The sequence below is a fragment of the Phyllobates terribilis genome, unplaced genomic scaffold (genome assembly GCF_046119375.1).
Source record: "Phyllobates terribilis strain yellow unplaced genomic scaffold, ASM4611937v1 Scaffold_5__5_contigs__length_657084704, whole genome shotgun sequence".
Classification (NCBI taxonomy): domain Eukaryota; kingdom Metazoa; phylum Chordata; class Amphibia; order Anura; family Dendrobatidae; genus Phyllobates; species Phyllobates terribilis.
In genome coordinates this window covers 360,097,989-360,117,169 of record NW_027362765.1, presented here as the reverse complement: position 1 = coordinate 360,117,169, position 19,181 = coordinate 360,097,989, and the positions used below count along the sequence as shown (strand labels likewise).

The window sequence follows — 19,181 nt, the reverse complement described above, 5'->3', positions numbered from 1 at the left end:
CAGTAATTTTGACTAGGGGTGCACAGACTTCTACATGTCACTGTATCATGTGATGCTGTCCCTGAGCTGCATCTAATCCTGTCGTGTGTGATACCGTCTCTGAGCTGTTACAAATCCCATCTTGTATGATACTGTCTGCTCATCTCATGTATCTAGTCCTATCGGGCGTATTACTGTCACTCAGCTATGTATCTGATCCCATCATATGTGATACTGTCGCTGAACTGTGTATCTAATCTCATCGTGTGTAATACCTTCTGCTGAGCTGCTTTATCTAAGCCTATCGTGTGTGATACTGTGTCTGAGCTGTGTATCTAATCTTGGCTTGTGTGAGGCTGTCTGCTGAGCTGCTGTATCTAAGCCTATCATGTATGATACTGTCTCCCGAACTCTTGTATCTAAGCCTATCATGTGTGATAGCGTCTCTGAGCTGTGTATCTAATCTCATCATGTGTGATACTGTCTGCTGAGCTGTGTATCTAATCTTGGCTTGTGTGAGGCTGTCTGCTGAGCTGCTGTATCTAAGCCTATCATGTATGATACTGTCTCCTGAACTCTTGTATCTAAGCCTATCATGTGTGATAGTGTCTCTGAGCTGTGTATCTAATCTCATCATGTGTGATACTATATGGGGTCTGTAGTTACTGATCAGCAGACATTGATGTGTCTATAGTGGAGGATACATTTTCATCGTCTCCATGGTGACCATTGTCTCCACTCCGGACAGTGAATGGTTTCCAGAGTAACTTTGTTGTTGATACTGAAAGTTCCTAAACTTCTGTTCCCTGTCAGTCAGAGGCGCGGGCACACACTGCGGTCATTCATGGCTCTGCCAGGCACCATGGGCCTCGCTGGGGCCCATTCCAAACTGCCAGGGAGTCAGCACCCCGTCCTGCTCCTGGGGGACCCACAAAGCCTGTCAGTGCGAGGATTCTCCAGATCTGAGGGGAGGGGGGAGTCCAACCTGCAGAGAAATCTGAAGACCTTAAGGCCCGAGGAGCTGGACGACTGGAGGAAGCTGGACCACTGGGCCAATACTGGTAAAGCAAGATCATAACCACCAGCATTTAATAATGATAGGTGGCATTTAATAATGATAGGTGGCATCAAGATCTCTGTTAGCTGTCAATGAGGGATAGTTTGTTCCAATGTATCAGTCTGGAGTCCAGAATGTTTATCACACAGAGGATGGTCTAGACTGGATACTGTAACAGATCCTCAGCTGTGAGCAGTATTAGGATTGCACTGGTTTTCAGCCTCGGGGCCTGAAATTGCTTCTGTTCTCATAAAGCAATGATATCTTGAAAATGGAGAGAAATTGAAACAAAATATATCAGAAAGATGCAGAGCAATTATTAAAGAGAAAGCTGATACACTGTGTAATGCTAGAGACACAAGTTCTGGTACATGGCCTGTCCCGCACTAGATACATTGTATCAGCTACTCCTGAAGTGTCCCTTATCTCCATTCATCAGATAGGGTGACCTGTATCTTCTATCACTGGATGAAGGCAGACAGATCCCACAACAAGACTCAATATCTGGCTTTTATTGAGACTTCACAAGCTTTTTCCACACTTTTCCAAACACCAGCTGGATATGGAAGTGGCGGTTCTGCACCTCTCCGGGAGTTCTCTGTCCTCATGGTAGAGGCGGCCATAATCCTGCGGATGATATCCTGCGCCGCTCTATGTGCGGATATCATCACCTGATAGTGGCCAGGTCCGGAGACTGCGACCTTCTCCTCTCCAGCTCCGTAGGTTCATTTCTACTTTTCCCCTTTTTTTATATATAACGGGGTCCCTGGAGCCCCTGCAGTTCTGCTATGCAGAGCCATAGTATATGGGGCCGCCATTTGGCATAGTTTTCTTCCCTAGAAGCAAAGCTCTTGGGGGGGAAATTGCTGGAATACTTTAGGAAGAACGCCCACAAAACCTTCCAGAAACACCCATTTTGGTTCACTTTCCCCTTTAAGGCTCATGTCATACAATAATCCCATAGGGATTGGAGGAAGCGGCCCCCCCTGTGATGCAGCATCGGATGCAGGGGGCCACGGCTCTGTGCGGATCTCTGCGCGCCATTGTAATATGGAAGGAAAATTACACATGATTGGGGATGAACACAAAACAATGCAGCTTGGGGGATATTTTGACATTAAATAGACATTTGTGCACATTTTGACACAATATCACTAAAATCAGGCCTGCTCCGGACTCACAGAGATACCACTCGGGTTTTAGTGAATTTGGTGCAATTATTGTGACGGAGATCTAAAGGATATGGACTCCTTCGTAGACATTTTTTTCTTAATGCACGCATCCATATTAGGTCTCATTAAAAATATTGCACTATTTGGCGTTTACAGGTTCATTGTTTCCTCGCTGTTTGCTGGCTGCAGAATGAGTTAAGTGAGAATCAGTCAGTGAACTCTTTCTGATGGAGAGTTTGTCCTTTTTTAGGTTAGGTGAACAATAATCAAGGACTATGTCAGGGTTTTTGCCAGAATCCCAAAAAATTTTTATTTTTACAGGAACCCTGACATAGCCCCAACGGAGCCATTCCCTTTCATGAAGCCAACAGAGGCAATGTACGGCTGCCGTCCTGACAGTATTTGTTTTTTTCCGACATGGAGAAAACATAGACCACATTGAATGGTGAACACTGTCAGGACAGAGGCCATAGAGCACACATGTCAAACTCTGGCCCATGGGCCAAATCTGGCCCGCAGGGTGATTATATTTGGCCCATGACACCAGAACCACCACCCCTATATGGGCCCATTATACTGTATGGAGGACTATGTGGGGCCATTATTCTGTATGGAGGACTATGTGGGGCCCATTATACTGTATGGAGGACTATGTGGGGCCATTATTCTGTATGGAGGACTATGTGGGGCCATTATACTGTATGGAGGACTATGTGGGGCCATTATTCTGTATGGAGGACTATGTGGGACCCATTATACTGTATGGAGGACTATGTGGAGCCATTATACTGTATGGAGGACTATGTGGTGGCCATTATACTGTATGGAGCACTATGTGGGGCCATTATGCTGTATGGAGGACTATGTGGGGCCATTATTCTGTATGGAGGACTATGTGGGACCCATTATACTGTATGGAGGACCATGTGGAACCCATTATACTGTATGGAGGACTATGTGAGGCCATTATACTGTATGGAGGACTATATGGGGCCATTATACTGTATGGAGGACCATTTGGTGCCCATTATACTGTATGGAGGACCATGTGGGGCCCATAATACTGTATGGAGGACTATGTGGGGCCGTTATACTGTATGGAGGACTATGTGTGGCCATTATTCTGTATGGAGGACTATGTGGGGCCCATTATACTGTATGGAGGACTATGTGGGGCCATTATACTGTATGGAGGACTATGTGGGGCCCATTATACTGTATGGAGGAATATGTGGGGCCATTATACTGTATGGAGGACTATGTGGGGCCTATTATACTATATGGAGGACTATGTGGGGCCCATTATACTGTATGGAGGACTATGTGGTGGCCATTATACTGTATGGAGGACTATGTGGGGCCATTATACTGCATGGAGGACTATGTGGGGCTCATTATACTGTATGGTGGACTATGTGGGGCCCATTATACTGTATGGAAGACTATGTGGGGCCCATTATACTGTATGGAGGACTATGTGGTGGCCATTATACTGTATGGAGGACTATGTGGGGCCATTATACTGCATGGAGGACTATGTGGGGCCATTATATTAATTACCCAAATTATTTTTAGGCCAAAATTCATGTGTTTAAGAAAAAAAAAATGTCCAGGAAAAAAAATGTCCTGTGGTGATCAGTGGGGGTCTCAGTGGAAGGACACCCATTGATCGACTGGTTATCCTGTATTCCGTGGACAGGAGACAGCTTGTACTTTCTGGAATACCCCTTAAAGGTTGAGCATATAAATGATTGGAATAAGTTGCAGTTCACACGCTGCGGGCAGATCATGTAAATGTGAAAGGAGTAAATATTTTATGTGGCGCATGACAAAGTATTGGTGCAAATAGTTACAATGTCGCTGTACAATACGAGGCTGATGTGTCATTATATTATAACGTTCTGTAATATTTCACTACATAAAGAAAAACATTGATTTTCTGAATCCAGAACACTCCTGTAATATTCAGCGAGCACAGTGTTAAGGTTACATCCACGCACATGGCTGCCGAGCATGAGCGTTATATTATGGCCATCATCTAAGTCTCATGATTACCCCAGCAGGAAATACATTGTATACCCCAGTAATTGTCTGGTCCAGTGAGGGGGGCAGTGTCCACCAATAGTGGCAGTCGCTGCACCCCCGAAGCTTGAGATGTGGTAAAACGAGACGTTCAGCCCATGGAAGGCGGCTGCTTCCAATATGAGGAGCGATCCCTACACATCCCTACATGCTGTACATGGAGAATCACCAGCTCATTAATTACAGGCAGCAGACGCCGGGAACGAAGCGGGAACGCAGGAAAGGACGGATCCAAGGAGAACTCAAGACCCCAAATAAGCTCACAGTATGAAGAGGTAAGAGACCTCCTGTACAGAACACTAGTATTACAGCACGGTGACACCTGTATCTAATCATTATGTGGTATCTGCCCAATGCCAGAGTATAATAAAGTACACAGTGACTGCACCAGCAGAATAGTGAGTGCAGCTCTGCAGTATAATACAGGATGTAACTCAGGATCAGTAATGTTATGTATGTACACAGTGACTGCACCAGCAGAATAGTGAGTGCAGCTCTGGAGTATAATACAGGAGATAACTCAGGATCAGTAATGTAATGTATGTACACAGTGACTGCACCAGCAGAATAGTGAGTGCAGCTCTGGAGTATAATACAGGAGGTAACTCAGGATCAGTACAGGATCAGTAATGTAATGTATGCACACAGCGACTGCACCAGCAGAATAGTGAGTGCAGCTCTGGAGTATAATACAGGATGTAACTCAGGATCAGTATTGTAATGTATGCACACAGTGACTGCACCAGCAGAATAGTGAGTGCAGCTCTGGAGTATAATACAGGATGGAACTCAGGATCAGTAATGTAATGTATGTACACAGTGACTGCACAAGCAGAATAGTGAGTGCAGCTCTGGAGTATAATACAGGATGTAACTCAGGATCAGTAATGTAATGTATGTACACAGTGACTGCACAAGCAGAATAGTGAGTGCAGCTCTGGGATATAATACAGGATGTAACTCAGGATCAGTAATGTAATGTATGTGCACAGTGACTGCACCAGCAGAATAGTGAGTGCAGCTCTGGAGTATAATACAGGATGTAACTCAGGATCAGTAATGTAATGTATGTACACAGTGACTGCACCAGCAGAATAGTGAGTGCAGCTCTGGAGTATAATACAGAATCTAACTCAGGATCAGTAATGTAATGTATGTACACAGTGACTGCACTAGCAGAATAGTGAGTGCAGCTCTGGAGTATAATACAGGAGGTAACTCAGGATCAGTATTGTAATGTATGTACACAGTGACTGCACCAGCAGAATAGTGAGTGCAGCTCTGGGGTATAATACAGGATGTAACTCAGGATCAGTAATGTAATGTATGTACACAGTGACTGCACCAGCAGAATAGTGAGTGCAGCTCTGGAGTATAATACAGGATGTAACTCAGGATCAGTAATGTAATGTATGTACACAGTGACTGCACCAGCAGAATAGTGAGTGCAGCTCTGGGGTATAATACAGGAGGTAACTCAGGATCAGTAATGTAATGTATGTACACAGTGACTGCACCAGCAGAATAGTGAGTGCAGCTCTGGAGTATAATGCAGGATGTAACTCAGGATCAGTAATGTAATGTATGTACACAGTGACTGCACCAGCAGAATAGTGAGTGCAGCTCTGGAGTATAATACAGGATGTAACTCAGGATCAGTAATGTAATGTATGTACACAGTGACTGCACCAGCAGAATAGTGAGTGCAGCTCTGAAGTATAATACAGGATGTAACTCAGGATCAGTAATGTAATGTATGTACACAGTGACTGCACCAGCAGAATAGTGAGCGCAGCTCTGGAGTATAATACAGGATGTAACTCAGGATCAGTAATGTAATGTATGTACACAGTGACTGCACCAGCAGAATAGTGAGAGCAGCTCTGAAGTATAATACGGGATGTAACTCAGGATCAGTAATGTAATGTATGTACACAGTGACTGCACCAGCAGAATAGTGAGCGCAGCTCTGGAGTATAATACAGGATGTAACTCAGGATCAGTAATGTAATGTATGTACACAGTAACTGCACCAGCAGAATAGTGAGTGCAGCTCTGGAGTATAATACAGGATGTAACTCAGGATCAGTAATGTAATGTATGTACACAGTTACTCCACCAGCAGAATAGTGAGTGCAGCTCTGGAGTATAATTCAGGAGGTAACTCAGGATCAGTAATGTAATGTATGTACACAGTGACTGCACCAGCAGAATAGTGAGTGCAGCTCTGGAGTATAATACAGGATGTAACTCAGGATCAGTAATGTAATGTATGTACACAGTGACTGCACCAGCAGAATAGTGAGTGCCGCTCTGCAGTATAATACAGGAAGTAACTCAGGATCAGTAATGTAATGTATGTACACAGTGACTGCACCAGCAGAATAGTGAGTGCAGCTCTGGAGTATAATACAGGAAGTAACTCAGGATCAGTAATGTAATGTATGTACACAATGACTGCACCAGCAGAATAGTGAGTGCAGCTCTGGAGTATAATACAGGATGTAACTCAGGATCAGTAATGTAATGTATGTACACAGTTACTCCACCAGCAGAATAGTGAGTGCAGCTCTGGAGTATAATACAGGAGGTAACTCAGGATCAGTAATGTAATGTATGTACACAGTGACTGCACCAGCAGAATAGTGAGTGCAGCTCTGGAGTATAATACAGGATGTAACTCAGGATCAGTAATGTAATGTATGTACACAGTGACTGCACCAGCAGAATAGTGAGTGCCGCTCTGGAGTATAATACAGGAAGTAACTCAGGATCAGTAATGTAATGTATGTACACAGTGACTGCACCAGCAGAATAGTGAGTGCAGCTCTGGAGTATAATACAGGAAGTAACTCAGGATCAGTAATGTAATGTATGTACACAATGACTGCACCAGCAGAATAGTGAGTGCAGCTCTGGAGTATAATGCAGGAGGTAACTCAGGATCAGTAATGTAATGTATGTACACAGTGACTGCACCAGCAGAATAGTGAGTGCAGCTCTGGAGTATAATACAGGATGTAACTCAGGATCAGTAATGTAATGTATGTACACAGTGACTGCACCAGCAGAATAGTGAGCGCAGCTCTGGAGTATAATACAGGATGTAACTCAGGATCAGTAATGTAATGTATGTACACAGTGACTGCACCAGCAGAATAGTGAGTGCAGCTCTGGAGTATAATACAGGATGTAACTCAGGATCAGTAATGTAATGTATGTACACAGTGACTGCACCAGCAGAATAGTGAGTGCAGCTCTGGAGTATAATACAGGATGTAACTCAGAATCAGTAAAGGATCAGTAATGTAATGTATGTACACAGTGACTGCACCAGCAGAATAGTGAGTGCAGCTCTGGAGTATAATACAGGAGGTAACTCAGGATCAGTAATGTTATGTATATACACAGTGACTGCACCAGCAGAATAGTGAGTGCAGCTCTGGAGTATAATACAGGAAGTAACTCAGGATCAGTAATGTAATGTATGTACACAGTGACTGCACCAGCAGAATAGTGAGTGCAGCTCTGGAGTATAATACAGGAAGTAACTCAGGATCAGTAATGTAATGTACGTACACAGTGACTGCACCAGCAGAATAGTGAGTGCAGCTCTGGAGTATAATACAGGAGGTAACTCAGGATCAGTAATGTAATGTATGTACACAGTGACTGCACCAGCAGAATAGTGAGTGCAGCTCTGGAGTACAATACAGGAAGTAACTCAGGATCAGTAATGTAATGTATGTACATAGTGACTGCACCAGCAGAATAGTGAGTGCAGCTCTGGAGTACAATACAGGATGTAACTCAGGATCAGTAATGTAATGTATGTACACAGTGACTGCACCAGCAGAATAGTGAGTGCAGCTCTGGAGTATAATACAGGAAGTAAATCAGGATCAGTAATGTAATGTATGTACACAGTGACTGCACCAGCAGAATAGTGAGTGCAGCTCTGGAGTATAATACAGGAGGTAACTCAGGATCAGTAATGTAATGTATGTACACAGTGACTGCACCAGCAGAATAGTGAGTGCAGCTCTGGAGTATAATACAGGAGGTAACTCAGGATCAGTAATGTAATGTATGTACACAGTGACTGCACCAGCAGAATAGTGAGTGCAGCTCTGGAGTATAATACAGGAGGTAACTCAGGATCAGTAATGTAATGTATGTACACAGTGACTGCACCAGCAGAATAGTGAGTGCAGCTCTGGAGTATAATACAGGATGTAACTCAGGATCAGTAATGTAATGTATGTACACAGTGACTGCACCAGCAGAATAGTGAGCGCAGCTCTGGAGTATAATACAGGATGTAACTCAGGATCAGTAATGTAATGTATGTACACAGTGACTGCACCAGCAGAATAGTGAGTGCAGCTCTGGAGTATAATACAGGATGTAACTCAGGATCAGTAATGTAATGTACGTACACAGTGACTGCACCAGCAGAATAGTGAGTGCAGCTCTGGAGTATAATACAGGATGTAACTCAGGATCAATAATGTAATGTATGTACACAGTGACTGCACCAGCAGAATAGTGAGTGCAGCTCTGGAGTATAATACAGGATGTAACTCAGGATCAGTAATGTAATGTATGTACACAGTGACTGCACCAGCAGAATAGTGAGCGCAGCTCTGGAGTATAATACAGGATGTAACTCAGGATCAGTAATGTAATGTATGTACACAGTGACTGCACCAGCGGAATAGTGAGTGCAGCTCTGGAGTATAATACAGGATGTAACTCAGGATCAGTAATGTAATGTATGTACACAGTGACTGCACCAGCAGAATAGTGAGTGCAGCTCTGGAGTATAATACAGGATGTAACTCAGAATCAGTAAAGGATCAGTAATGTAATGTATGTACACAGTGACTGCACCAGCAGAATAGTGAGTGCAGCTCTGGAGTATAATACAGGAGGTAACTCAGGATCAGTAATGTAATGTATGTACACAGTGACTGCACCAGCAGAATAGTGAGTGCAGCTCTGGAGTATAATACAGGATATAACTCTGGATCAGTAATGTATGTACACAGTGACTGCACCAGCAGAATAGTGAGTGCAGCTCTGGAGTATAATACAGGAGGTAACTCAGGATCAGTAATGTAATGTATGTACACAGTGACTGCACCAGCAGAATAGTGAGTGCAGCTCTGGAGTATAATACAGGATATAACTCAGGATCAGTAATGTAATGTATGTACACAGTGACTGCACCAGCAGAATAGTGAGTGCAGCTCTGGAGTATAATACAGGAGGTAACTCAGGATCAGTAATGTAATGTATGTACACAGTGACTGCACCAGCAGAATAGTGAGTGCAGCTCTGGAGTATAATACAGGATGTAACTCAGGATCAGTAATATAATGTATGTACACAGTGACTGCACCAGCAAATAGTGAGTGCAGCTCTGGAGTATAATACAGGAGGTAACTCAGGATCAGTAATGTAATGTATGTACACAGTGACTGCACCAGCAGAATAGTGAGTGCAGCTCTGGAGTATAATACAGGATGTAACTCAGGATCAGTAATGTATGTACACAGAGACTGCACCAGCAGAATAGTGAGTGCAGCTCTGGGGTATAATACAGGATGTAACTCAGGATCAGTGTAACGGGTCTGGGAGGCGGAACCTCTGAGCAACTATACAAGGGGGCGGTCCTTGTAAGGAAGCGGGTAGCTCCCAGGGAAGACGGGCAGGTAGTCACGGCAAGTGACAGGGACAGTCTCTGGGTAGAAGGGCAGGTAGTCACGGCAAGTGACAGGGACAGTCTCTGGGTAGAAGGGCAGGTAGTCACGGCAAGTGACAGGGACAGTCTCTGGGTAGAAGGACAGCAGGCAGGTGGCTGGTGAGCGCTCCCAGGTGAGCAGGCAAGAGTCTCTGGTCAGGCAGGTGGTCACGGCAAGTGACGGCGGAGTCTCCAGGTAGGCTAGCAGACAGGTAGCAGGTGAGCGCTCCCAGGTGAGCAGGCAGGCTGGTCCATAGACAGACTGACAGGTGTCGGAAGGCAGGCTTGCAAGCAGGTAAACGGATATCAGGCAGGTATCAAGCAGGAATCTGGCAGGTGACTGGCAGGTAACTGGTAACGGGACCTGAGGGCTGAAGCAGAGTGAAGGCTTTGCAACAACATTGCTCGGGAACCTCCATTTTGGAGGAGGTGCCTTATATATGGTGAGGTCCTCCGGCCATTGGCCGGGGACTCCTTGGGACGGCGCGCGGCCCCTTTAAGAGAGGAGGAGCGCGCGCGCCCTAAGCACAGTAGCCGGGAAGCAGCGCGCGCTGCCAGCAGAGCGGGAGGAGGACGCCGGGCACGGAGAGGAGAGGTGAGGGGAACAGCGTCCCTGCCTAGCAGGAGGCAGGGACGCCGACGCTACAATCAGTAATGTAATGTATGTACACAGTGACTCCACCAGCAGAATAGTGAGTGCAGCTCTGGAGTATAATACAGGATGTAACTCAGGATCAGTAATGTAATGTATGTACACAGTGACTGCACCAGCAGAATAGTGAGTGCAGCTCTGAAGTATAATACAGGATGTAACTCAGGATCAGTAATGTAATGTATGTACACAGTGACTGCACCAGCAGAATAGTGAGTGCAGCTCTGGAGTATAATACAGGCTGTAACTCAGGATCAGTAATGTAATGTATGTACACAGTGACTGCACCAGCAGAATAGTGAGTGCAGCTCTGGAGTATAATACAGGAGGTAACTCAGGGTCAGTAATGTATGTACACAGAGACTGCACCAGCAGAATAGTGAGTGCAGCTCTGGAGTATAATATAGGATGTAACTCAGGATCAGTAATGTAATGTATGTACACAGTGACTGCACCAGCAGAATAGTGAGTGCAGCTCTGGAGTATAATACAGGATGTAACTCAGAATCAGTACAGGATCAGTAATGTAATGTATGTACACAGTGACTGCACCAGCAGAATAGTGAGTGCAGCTCTGGAGTATAATACAGGAGGTAACTCAGGATCAGTAATGTAATGTATGTACACAGTGACTGCACCAGCAGAATAGTGAGTGCAGCTCTGGAGTATAATACAGGATGTAACTCAGGATCAGTAATGTAATGTATGTACACAGTGACTGCACCAGCAGAATAGTGAGTGCAGCTCTGGGGTATAAAACAGGATGTAACTCAGGATCAGTAATGTAATGTATGTACACAGTGACTGCACCAGCAGAATAGTGAGTGCAGCTCTGGAGTATAATACAGGATGTAACTCAGGATCAGTAATGTATGTACACAGAGACTGCACCAGCAGAATAGTGAGTGCAGCTCTGGGGTATAATACAGGATGTAACTCAGGATCAGTACAGGGTCAGTAATGTAATGTATGTACACAGTGACTGAACCAGCAGAATAGTGAGTGCAGCTCTGGAGTATAATACAGGATGTAACTCAGGATCAGTAATGTAATGTATGTACACAGTGACTGCACCAGCAGAATAGTGAGTGCAGCTCTGGGGTATAAAACAGGATGTAACTCAGGATCAGTAATGTAATGTATGTACACAGTGACTGCACCAGCAGAATAGTGAGTGCAGCTCTGGAGTATAATACAGGATGTAACTCAGGATCAGTAATGTATGTACACAGAGACTGCACCAACAGAATAGTGAGTGCAGCTCTGGAGTATAATATAGGAGGTAACTCAGGATCAGTAATGTAATGTATGTACACAGTGACTGCACCAGCAGAATAGTGAGTGCAGCTGTGGAGTATAATACAGGATGTAACTCAAAATGAGTACAGGATCAGTAATGTAATGTATGTACACAGTGACTGCACCAGCAGAATAGTGAGTGCAGCTCTGGAGTATAATACAGGAGGTAACTCAGGATCAGTAATGTAATGTATGTACACAGTGACTGCACCAGCAGAATAGTGAGTGCAGCTCTGGAGTATAATTCAGGATGTAACTCAGGATCAGTAATGTAATGTATGTGCACAGTGACTCCACCAGCAGAATAGTGAGTGCAGCTCTGGAGTATAATACAGGATGTAACTCAGGATCAGTAATGTAATGTATGTACACAGTGACTCCACCAGCAGAATAGTGAGTGCAGCTCTGGAGTATAATACAAGATGTAACTCAGGATAAGTAATGTAGTGTATGTACAAAGCGACTGCACCAGCAGAATAGTGAGTGCAGCTCTGGAGTATAATACAGGATGTAACTCAGGATCAGTAATGTAATGTATATACACAGTGACTGCACCAGCAGAATAGTGAGTGCAGCTCTGGAGTATAATACAGGATGTAACTCAGGATCAGTATTGTAATGTATGTACACAGTGACTGCACCAGCAGAATAGTGAATGCAGCTCTGGAGTATAATACAGGATGTAACTCAGGATCAGTGATGTAATGTATATACACAGTGACTGCACCAGCAGAATAGTGAGTGCAGCTCTGATCAGCTGTTGCTCACTGTGGTGAATACGGGTGTGGTGGCTGCAGATCCTGCTGTGTGCTCCAGCTCTCCTGAGAACCAACACCTCTCCACCTGGGGATCTGCTCTCTCTCCTACCCAGGGAGGGAGTGGGTTTCCTGGGATGAGTGATGGAGCCAAGTCCCAGGCTTCTGCTTCCCGAACCAGGCCGGCAGGGGGCAAAAGAAACCAGCAACTGGCCTGCACATCGGAGGATTCGGTGGTGAGACGCTCCACCAGGAGTCGCAGCAATGTGACTCCTACTCCCCCTGGGTTTGTGGAGACTCCTAGAAGCCGCAAGGCTTCCAACATGGAGGTAAAGCCTGACAGCGGCGTGCATGATGGCGCTCCTTCCGGAGGAAAGCTGAGTGCTCACGGAGGTGAGGCTGACCTCCCTGAGGGGGGTTGGGGGCTGCAGGCACCCCGGGAGTCTGTGTCCACCTATGCCTCCCAGGTCATGATCCACCTTCGTGAGTATGAAGATGCGAGTAAGCTGGTCAGGAGGCTCCGGGAGGAGCTGCGCTGCACAAGCGCCAAAGCTTTGTTCCAAATCGAGGAAGACAAAACTCCAATCAGAGGTAAAGAGGCTCACAACTGAGAATAATGTGCTGCAACTAAGGAAAGCCACCATCAGGGAGCAGAGTGGTCCATTTAAGGAATAACTAGTTAATGAAGACCGCTTCAGAGAAATGGCTGATAATAGAGAGCAGAGGCAGATGGGGCTGCAGCCTGAGAACCAGGTGGATGATGAGAGTGATGATGACCAGCAGCAAGCCCCACCTGACAGCCTGCAAAGTCACCCGCAGGCCACGTGCAGCGAGCTCCCTGCAGGACAGGCGACAGTGACATCCGGACGCAGTTCTGCCGGCTCTGGGGAGGACAGTGACAGCAGCGGGCAGGGAGGGGCGCTAATGGTGGAAATAAAGCTCCTGGAGTCCCCAGTGTGCCTCCAAAACTTCCATCTTGGTGACGATCTACCAGAAGAGGCACCTGGGGGCCACAAAAAGGCTAAGAAGACCAAGCCAAAGCTGCAGTAAGCGGTAAGCTATGTATATGCCCCCCTCCCTGTACCCCCTGAGTCGGCGGCAGGCTCAGCTCGCTGTATAAGCCCCGTTGCCCAGCCCAGCCCGGGTTCTGCTGTGGATCCGGTGCAAAGGCGCAGGGAGATTACATAGCGTGGTAGTGAGGCGCAGAGCTCCGTCTCTGCTTGTAGTAGCGGGGACGCAGCAGGAGGTGCATCAGCCGAGAGGCTGTTCAGTGAGGGCGGCCCGGCGGTGGGCGTTCCATCAGGCCACGATGCTGTGGTGCGCTCCTCAGTGGGAGGGGGGAGCAGCCCGGTGTCGGGGGCAGCTCCGGTAGCCTCGGCGCCTCTGAATGCTGTTGCCACTGATCACTTAGTTGAGAAGCGGCGGCATTGTGAGGGGGCTGTCGGGGCTGAGCGTTCCAGTCCTTCCACCAAAGTGCTATTCTGTGTTGGCGCCGCTGGTCAGGAAGATCCTGATGCTAAAGATCAGCGGCGCCTCACAGCGGCAAAAGATCAGCGGCGCATCACTACAAATTCAAAACTGTGGAAATTACCGACTGATGATGTGGAGGGCACACACAAGACCAGGGGTGAGGTCGTCTCCAGTTCTATGGAGGTGACTGAGCCCCTTGTGCCTGATGCGGAGGTCAAAATGTCATCCACCATTGTTACTGGTCCAGCAGGAATGAATGTGGTGGTGGGTGTGAATGAGGCCAATTCATTGTCTAGTGGTGTGTTTGGTGGAGGGTGAGATGGAGGTGGGTAATGGTGATGCTGTTGGGGCTGATGTGGTCACTGGTCCGGTTGCCCCCCCGGGGGTTGCAACGCCTGTCCAGAGTTATGCCAGTGTCTCATCCGGGGCAAATAGGACATCCTCCTCGTCTCCGGGCTTTGGGGACGGCATGTTGCAACGGCGCCTTCTGGAGGCTCTAAAGAAGGGGGAGAGATCACTAATGGTAGAGGGTCGAGAGGTTGATCTATCCTTCTGGATAGAGAGGCATGGCCTCGGGGCCTTCCGAGAGCAAAAAGGGGGGTCCCTCCCAACAGCCGGGCCAGGCAGTGTGCGTAGGAATGTGGTCTGTCTTCGGTGGAAGGGCAGTGATGCATGTCCTCCAAGGTCTAAAGTTGTGGAGCTCCTGCTGAGGATGGGCTTCAAGGCGATTGACATCTACGCCTTGATACATGCCTATTCGACGCCTGAGTTTGATGTCAGCTTTGTTCGGCCAAAGGGGCTTGAGCTCTTCTGGACGAATTATGAGTTGGCAAAAAATGAGCCCGGCTGGCAAGACTTTGCCGTTCAGGCAGTGTCTCACCAAAACCAAATCAAGAAAGTGACCGTGATGACTCGTAACAAGTCGCTTTCTTGTTATGACATCATGATGTGGCTTGGTCGGTATGGAGAGGTGGTGGAGATGCCAAAGAAAAACCGAAACGAGTTTGATATCTGGTCAGGGGCCTGGACGTTTATGGTAAAACTTAAGCGTTCAGGTGGTACGGTTGCCCACATTCCATCATCCGCCTTCCTGGGTAGGGATCGTATCCTGGTCTTCTACCAGGGGCAACCGAAGCTCTGTCACAGGTGCGGCGACTCCACACACTTCAGTGCAAACTGCACCGTGCAGAAATGTGCGTTGTGTGGGGGTGTCGGCCATCTTGCTGCCTCTTGTGTGGAGATTAGGTGCCACCTGTGAGGTGAGTTAGGTCACCCATTCAGCCGTTGTCCTCGCTCCTTCGCTAATGCAGTCGAGACCCCGGTGGGAGAAAGCCGTGAGGCCGATTCTGCTGGGGAGGGGACTAGCAGGGGTGGGGGAGCTGAGGGGCCAGGGAAGAAAAGCAATAAAAAGACGCCTGCCCAGCTGAGGCGTCTAGACAAGCGCAGACAGGAGAGGGAGCGAGGCGAGCCCCGGGCTACTGGGGCGGCCCCTGTCCTGGATGCCAGTGCTGCTGCTGAGGCCCCGAGAGATGATGAGTTGGATGAGCAGGTCAGGAGGATCCTCACGGAGGAAACCGCCTCTGCCTCGGAATCCTCCCATTATGAAAGTATGGATGAGGATAATAAGCGGTGGCTAGAGGACAAGTGTAAGCTCGGCACCAAAAAGAAGAGAAAGAAGGGAGATAAAACATCTTCTCTCGCTCTGACCAAGGTACCTAAGGAAGGTAAAACTGACTCCCCTCTGGTTGGTCTTTCTAACTGGTTCCAAGCCCTTGATAACATCTCTTCCTCTGAGGAGGAGGCCGAGGGTGAGGTTCCGGCTTCGGCGGAGCTTACAGGGGGCGCCGAGTCTCCTTCTCCTGGGGATGCAAGGTCCTTGGGGGGGAGGGACTGGCCCAGAGTCCAGAGACGAGGACGAAAAATGGAAAAATGTGGGAATGGACACCTCTGTGTCATTAAAGAGGGGGAAGGATTCCTCGTCTGAAGCAGAGGATAAGAGGAGTGAGAAGAAGAAAGCCATCTAACTCAATTACCAATGATGGCGGTACCCACTCCGTTGACGCTGGCGTCCAATAATGTCACCAGCATTAAGTTCAATATGGCTAGATTTGCAGCCTTTGATTTTCTCAGCCGGGTTGAAGCTGACATTTTCTTTTTGCAAGAGACCAGGCTGCCAAATATGGCAGAGGTGTTTATAGCTAAGAGGGAGTGGAGACTCGGGCCCTCCTATTAGTCTCTTGCGGTCGAGCCATATAGCGGAGTGGCGATCCTTTTTTCCGCACCGGTAGAATGCCGACGGGTTATTGAGTTAGAAATGGGGAGGTGCCTGATATTAGATGTCCTCATGAAGGGACAAGAGCTCCAGATCATTAACATCTATGGTCCCCAATCTAAGTGGGACCGGAAGTGTCTCTTTATGAGGATCAATCCCTACCTTTTTACGAGTCGGCAGGTCGTCTTTGGAGGGGACTTTACCACTGTCACAAGGCCCCGGGATAGAGGAGGTTCCAGAGACAAGCTGACTTATGATAGCGTTGCCCTTAATAGTATAGCTAGTGAGGCTCGCCTGGTGGATGTCCACATCCGGCACACCGCAGGCCACGAGGGGTTCACCTATCATAGAGGTAACTGTAGGTCCAGGATAGACAGGTTTTATTTAGGAGGAAGCCGTCTCTTCAGCAGTATCTGTTGTTGAGGTGGAGTTCTCCGATCACTGTATGATTTTGTTTTCCCTGATGTTACAGGGACCCCCCGGATGGGAAGAGGCTTTTGGAGGCTCAATTCGTCTCTCTTGGAAGAAGCGGAGATAAGACCGTTCTTTGAGGATTTTCTTCAGAGCCAGGTACCCTTACTGGATCTTTGTAGTAGTAAGTCAGAGTGGTGGGAGATGTTCAAGAAAAGGGTGGCGAGATTCTTCCACCAGCTCTCGAGCCTCAGGAGCCTGGACAGGTACTGCCTGTATCAGGGCCTGAGGAGGAAACTCGAGCATCTTGTCTCAACTGGAGGTAGCCGCGAGGAGATCTCCAGAGTGAAATCTTTGCTAATGAGGTGTCAGTATGATAGACATGCATCTTTGGTTTTTGAGACGGATTTCGGGAAATACCGTTCGCCCGACCCTTACAGAAACTGCAAGATGTCAGTGAATAGTAAAGTTGTTACAGGACTGGTTGAAAAGATCCAGATCAGGGATCCTGGAGGTCGTCAGATCCTTCTACTCGCACCTCTTGGGGAAGAGGGATCTGGTTTGGGATGAGATGTTGGCTTTTTTGGCTGAAGCCGTCCCCGAACCAGGGGTAGACCGCTCTCTTGGCGTTTTGACAGAGATGATCACGGAAGAGGAAGTTAAGTTGGCGATTGAAGCGCTTGCCCTAAAGAAATCTCCCGGTCCAGATGGCTTAACATCTGAATTCTATAAGACCTTTAAGGACGCCTTGGTTCCCCTCTTGACTGAGGTATTCAATGAGTGTCTTTCCTCGGGCACTCTGCCAAAGTCAATGAGGAGGTCTGCCCTGATCATCTTGTCAAAGGGTAAGGACTCATCTTGCATTGAGAATTGGCGTCCATAGCGCTTCTCAATGCAGACAGGAAAGTTTTGGCAAAGTTCCTGTTTAATCGGCTGGTGAAATTTGTGCCCCGACTCCTTTCGGGAGCCCAGCATTGCTCTGTTCCGGGCCGCAGTATAATTAGTGCTGTACTCTGTGTCCGAGAGGCGGTGGAGCAGGGTAGGGCTGGTCACTGGAAGGGGTACATGCTGTCATTGGACCAGGCAAAAGCGTTTGATCGGGTTAATCATGAGTACCTCTGGTCTGTCCTTCTGAAGTATGGCCTGCCGGTGGGGTTTGTTGATTGGCTTAAGACCTTGTACGCTGGGGCAGAGCGTTTCCCGCTTGTGAACGGTTGGATTGGCAGCTCTTTTGAGGTTGGGTGTGGTGTTCGCCAGGGTTGTCCCTTGAGCCCGCTGCTGTACGTGTTTGCGATTGACCCGCTTCTTAGAAGGGTGGAGCGTGGACCGTTGGCTGGGATCGGGATGGACCGGGCAGCACCAGAAGCCACTCTGAGAGTGGTGGCGTATGCTGATGACGTCACAGTTTTTGTTTCCTCTGATGGGGAGGCAGAATGGCTGATGTCAGAGGTAAATCGCTACTCGGAGGCATCCGGGTCTAAGATCAACCGGGATAAGTGTGAGAGTATCTGGCTGGGAGGAGGAGATCCTGGTTTTGATCTCCCGGACACCCTTCCAGGACCCAAAGTCTCTGCAAAAGTTCTTGGGATCGAATTTGACCAGGGGAATTACCCCAAACAAAATTGGGACAGCAGGCTAGAGATCGCACTCAGAAGGTGAACCAGTGGAAGGATTGGTCTGTGACCCTAAGGGAAAGGGTAAACCTGATCAAAACTTACCTGCTCCCTTTGCTGATCTATTTTGGCAGTGTGTGCATCTTGCCGGAGACTCTCTGGACTCGGGTCTACAGTTTGTTCTTCCAACTGTTATGGGGGAATAGACTAAACCTGGTCAAGAGCAAGGTTACTTACCGTACGAGGAGACTAGGAAGGTTGGGTATGGTCAACCCTGTGGTATTCCTTGTGAATACCTTCATTAAGATCAATATTGCAGACCTCTGGAAAGAGAGGGCTCCTCCGTGGGTATTCTCCTGTAAGGGATGGTTTCAGCCTTTCTTCCAGGAATGGGAGACAGGAGAGCAAGTGAAGGATCTACGCACACCGCATGGACATCTCCCGGCTTAAGCTACCGTGGTTCTGAAGGTTATTCGCCAGTGGGGTCTGGGAATGTGGGAGGTCAGGACTCTGCCAAGGAAGCTCCTTGACAAAAGGGTTCTGTTGACCCATTTTCAGAGGCCTCTGGTGCTCAGGGATTGCCCAAGTCTGGATCTTGGGATGGGTCTGCATCTTTTGAATTCTATCAGGATCCCCTCGAAGTTTTGGGACTTGACTTGGCGCTGCTTCCATG

The 19,181-nt window shown here is 47.7% G+C and overlaps 1 protein-coding gene across 2 annotated transcripts in view; it reads left to right on the top strand.

Annotated features, from left to right (window-relative positions):
* Nucleotides 1-762: 762 nt before the first annotated feature.
* Nucleotides 763-19,181, top strand: part of LOC141271171 (EF-hand calcium-binding domain-containing protein 6-like) — a 122,065-nt gene continuing 103,646 nt past the window's right edge. For both annotated transcript variants that reach the window (XM_073681276.1, XM_073681275.1), the window contains exons 1-2: nt 763-1,040; nt 4,477-4,565. In XM_073681276.1, the coding sequence (XP_073537377.1) occupies nt 824-1,040; nt 4,477-4,565 (306 nt within the window). In that variant the 5' untranslated portion in view covers nt 763-823. The remainder of the gene's footprint in view (nt 1,041-4,476; nt 4,566-19,181) is intronic.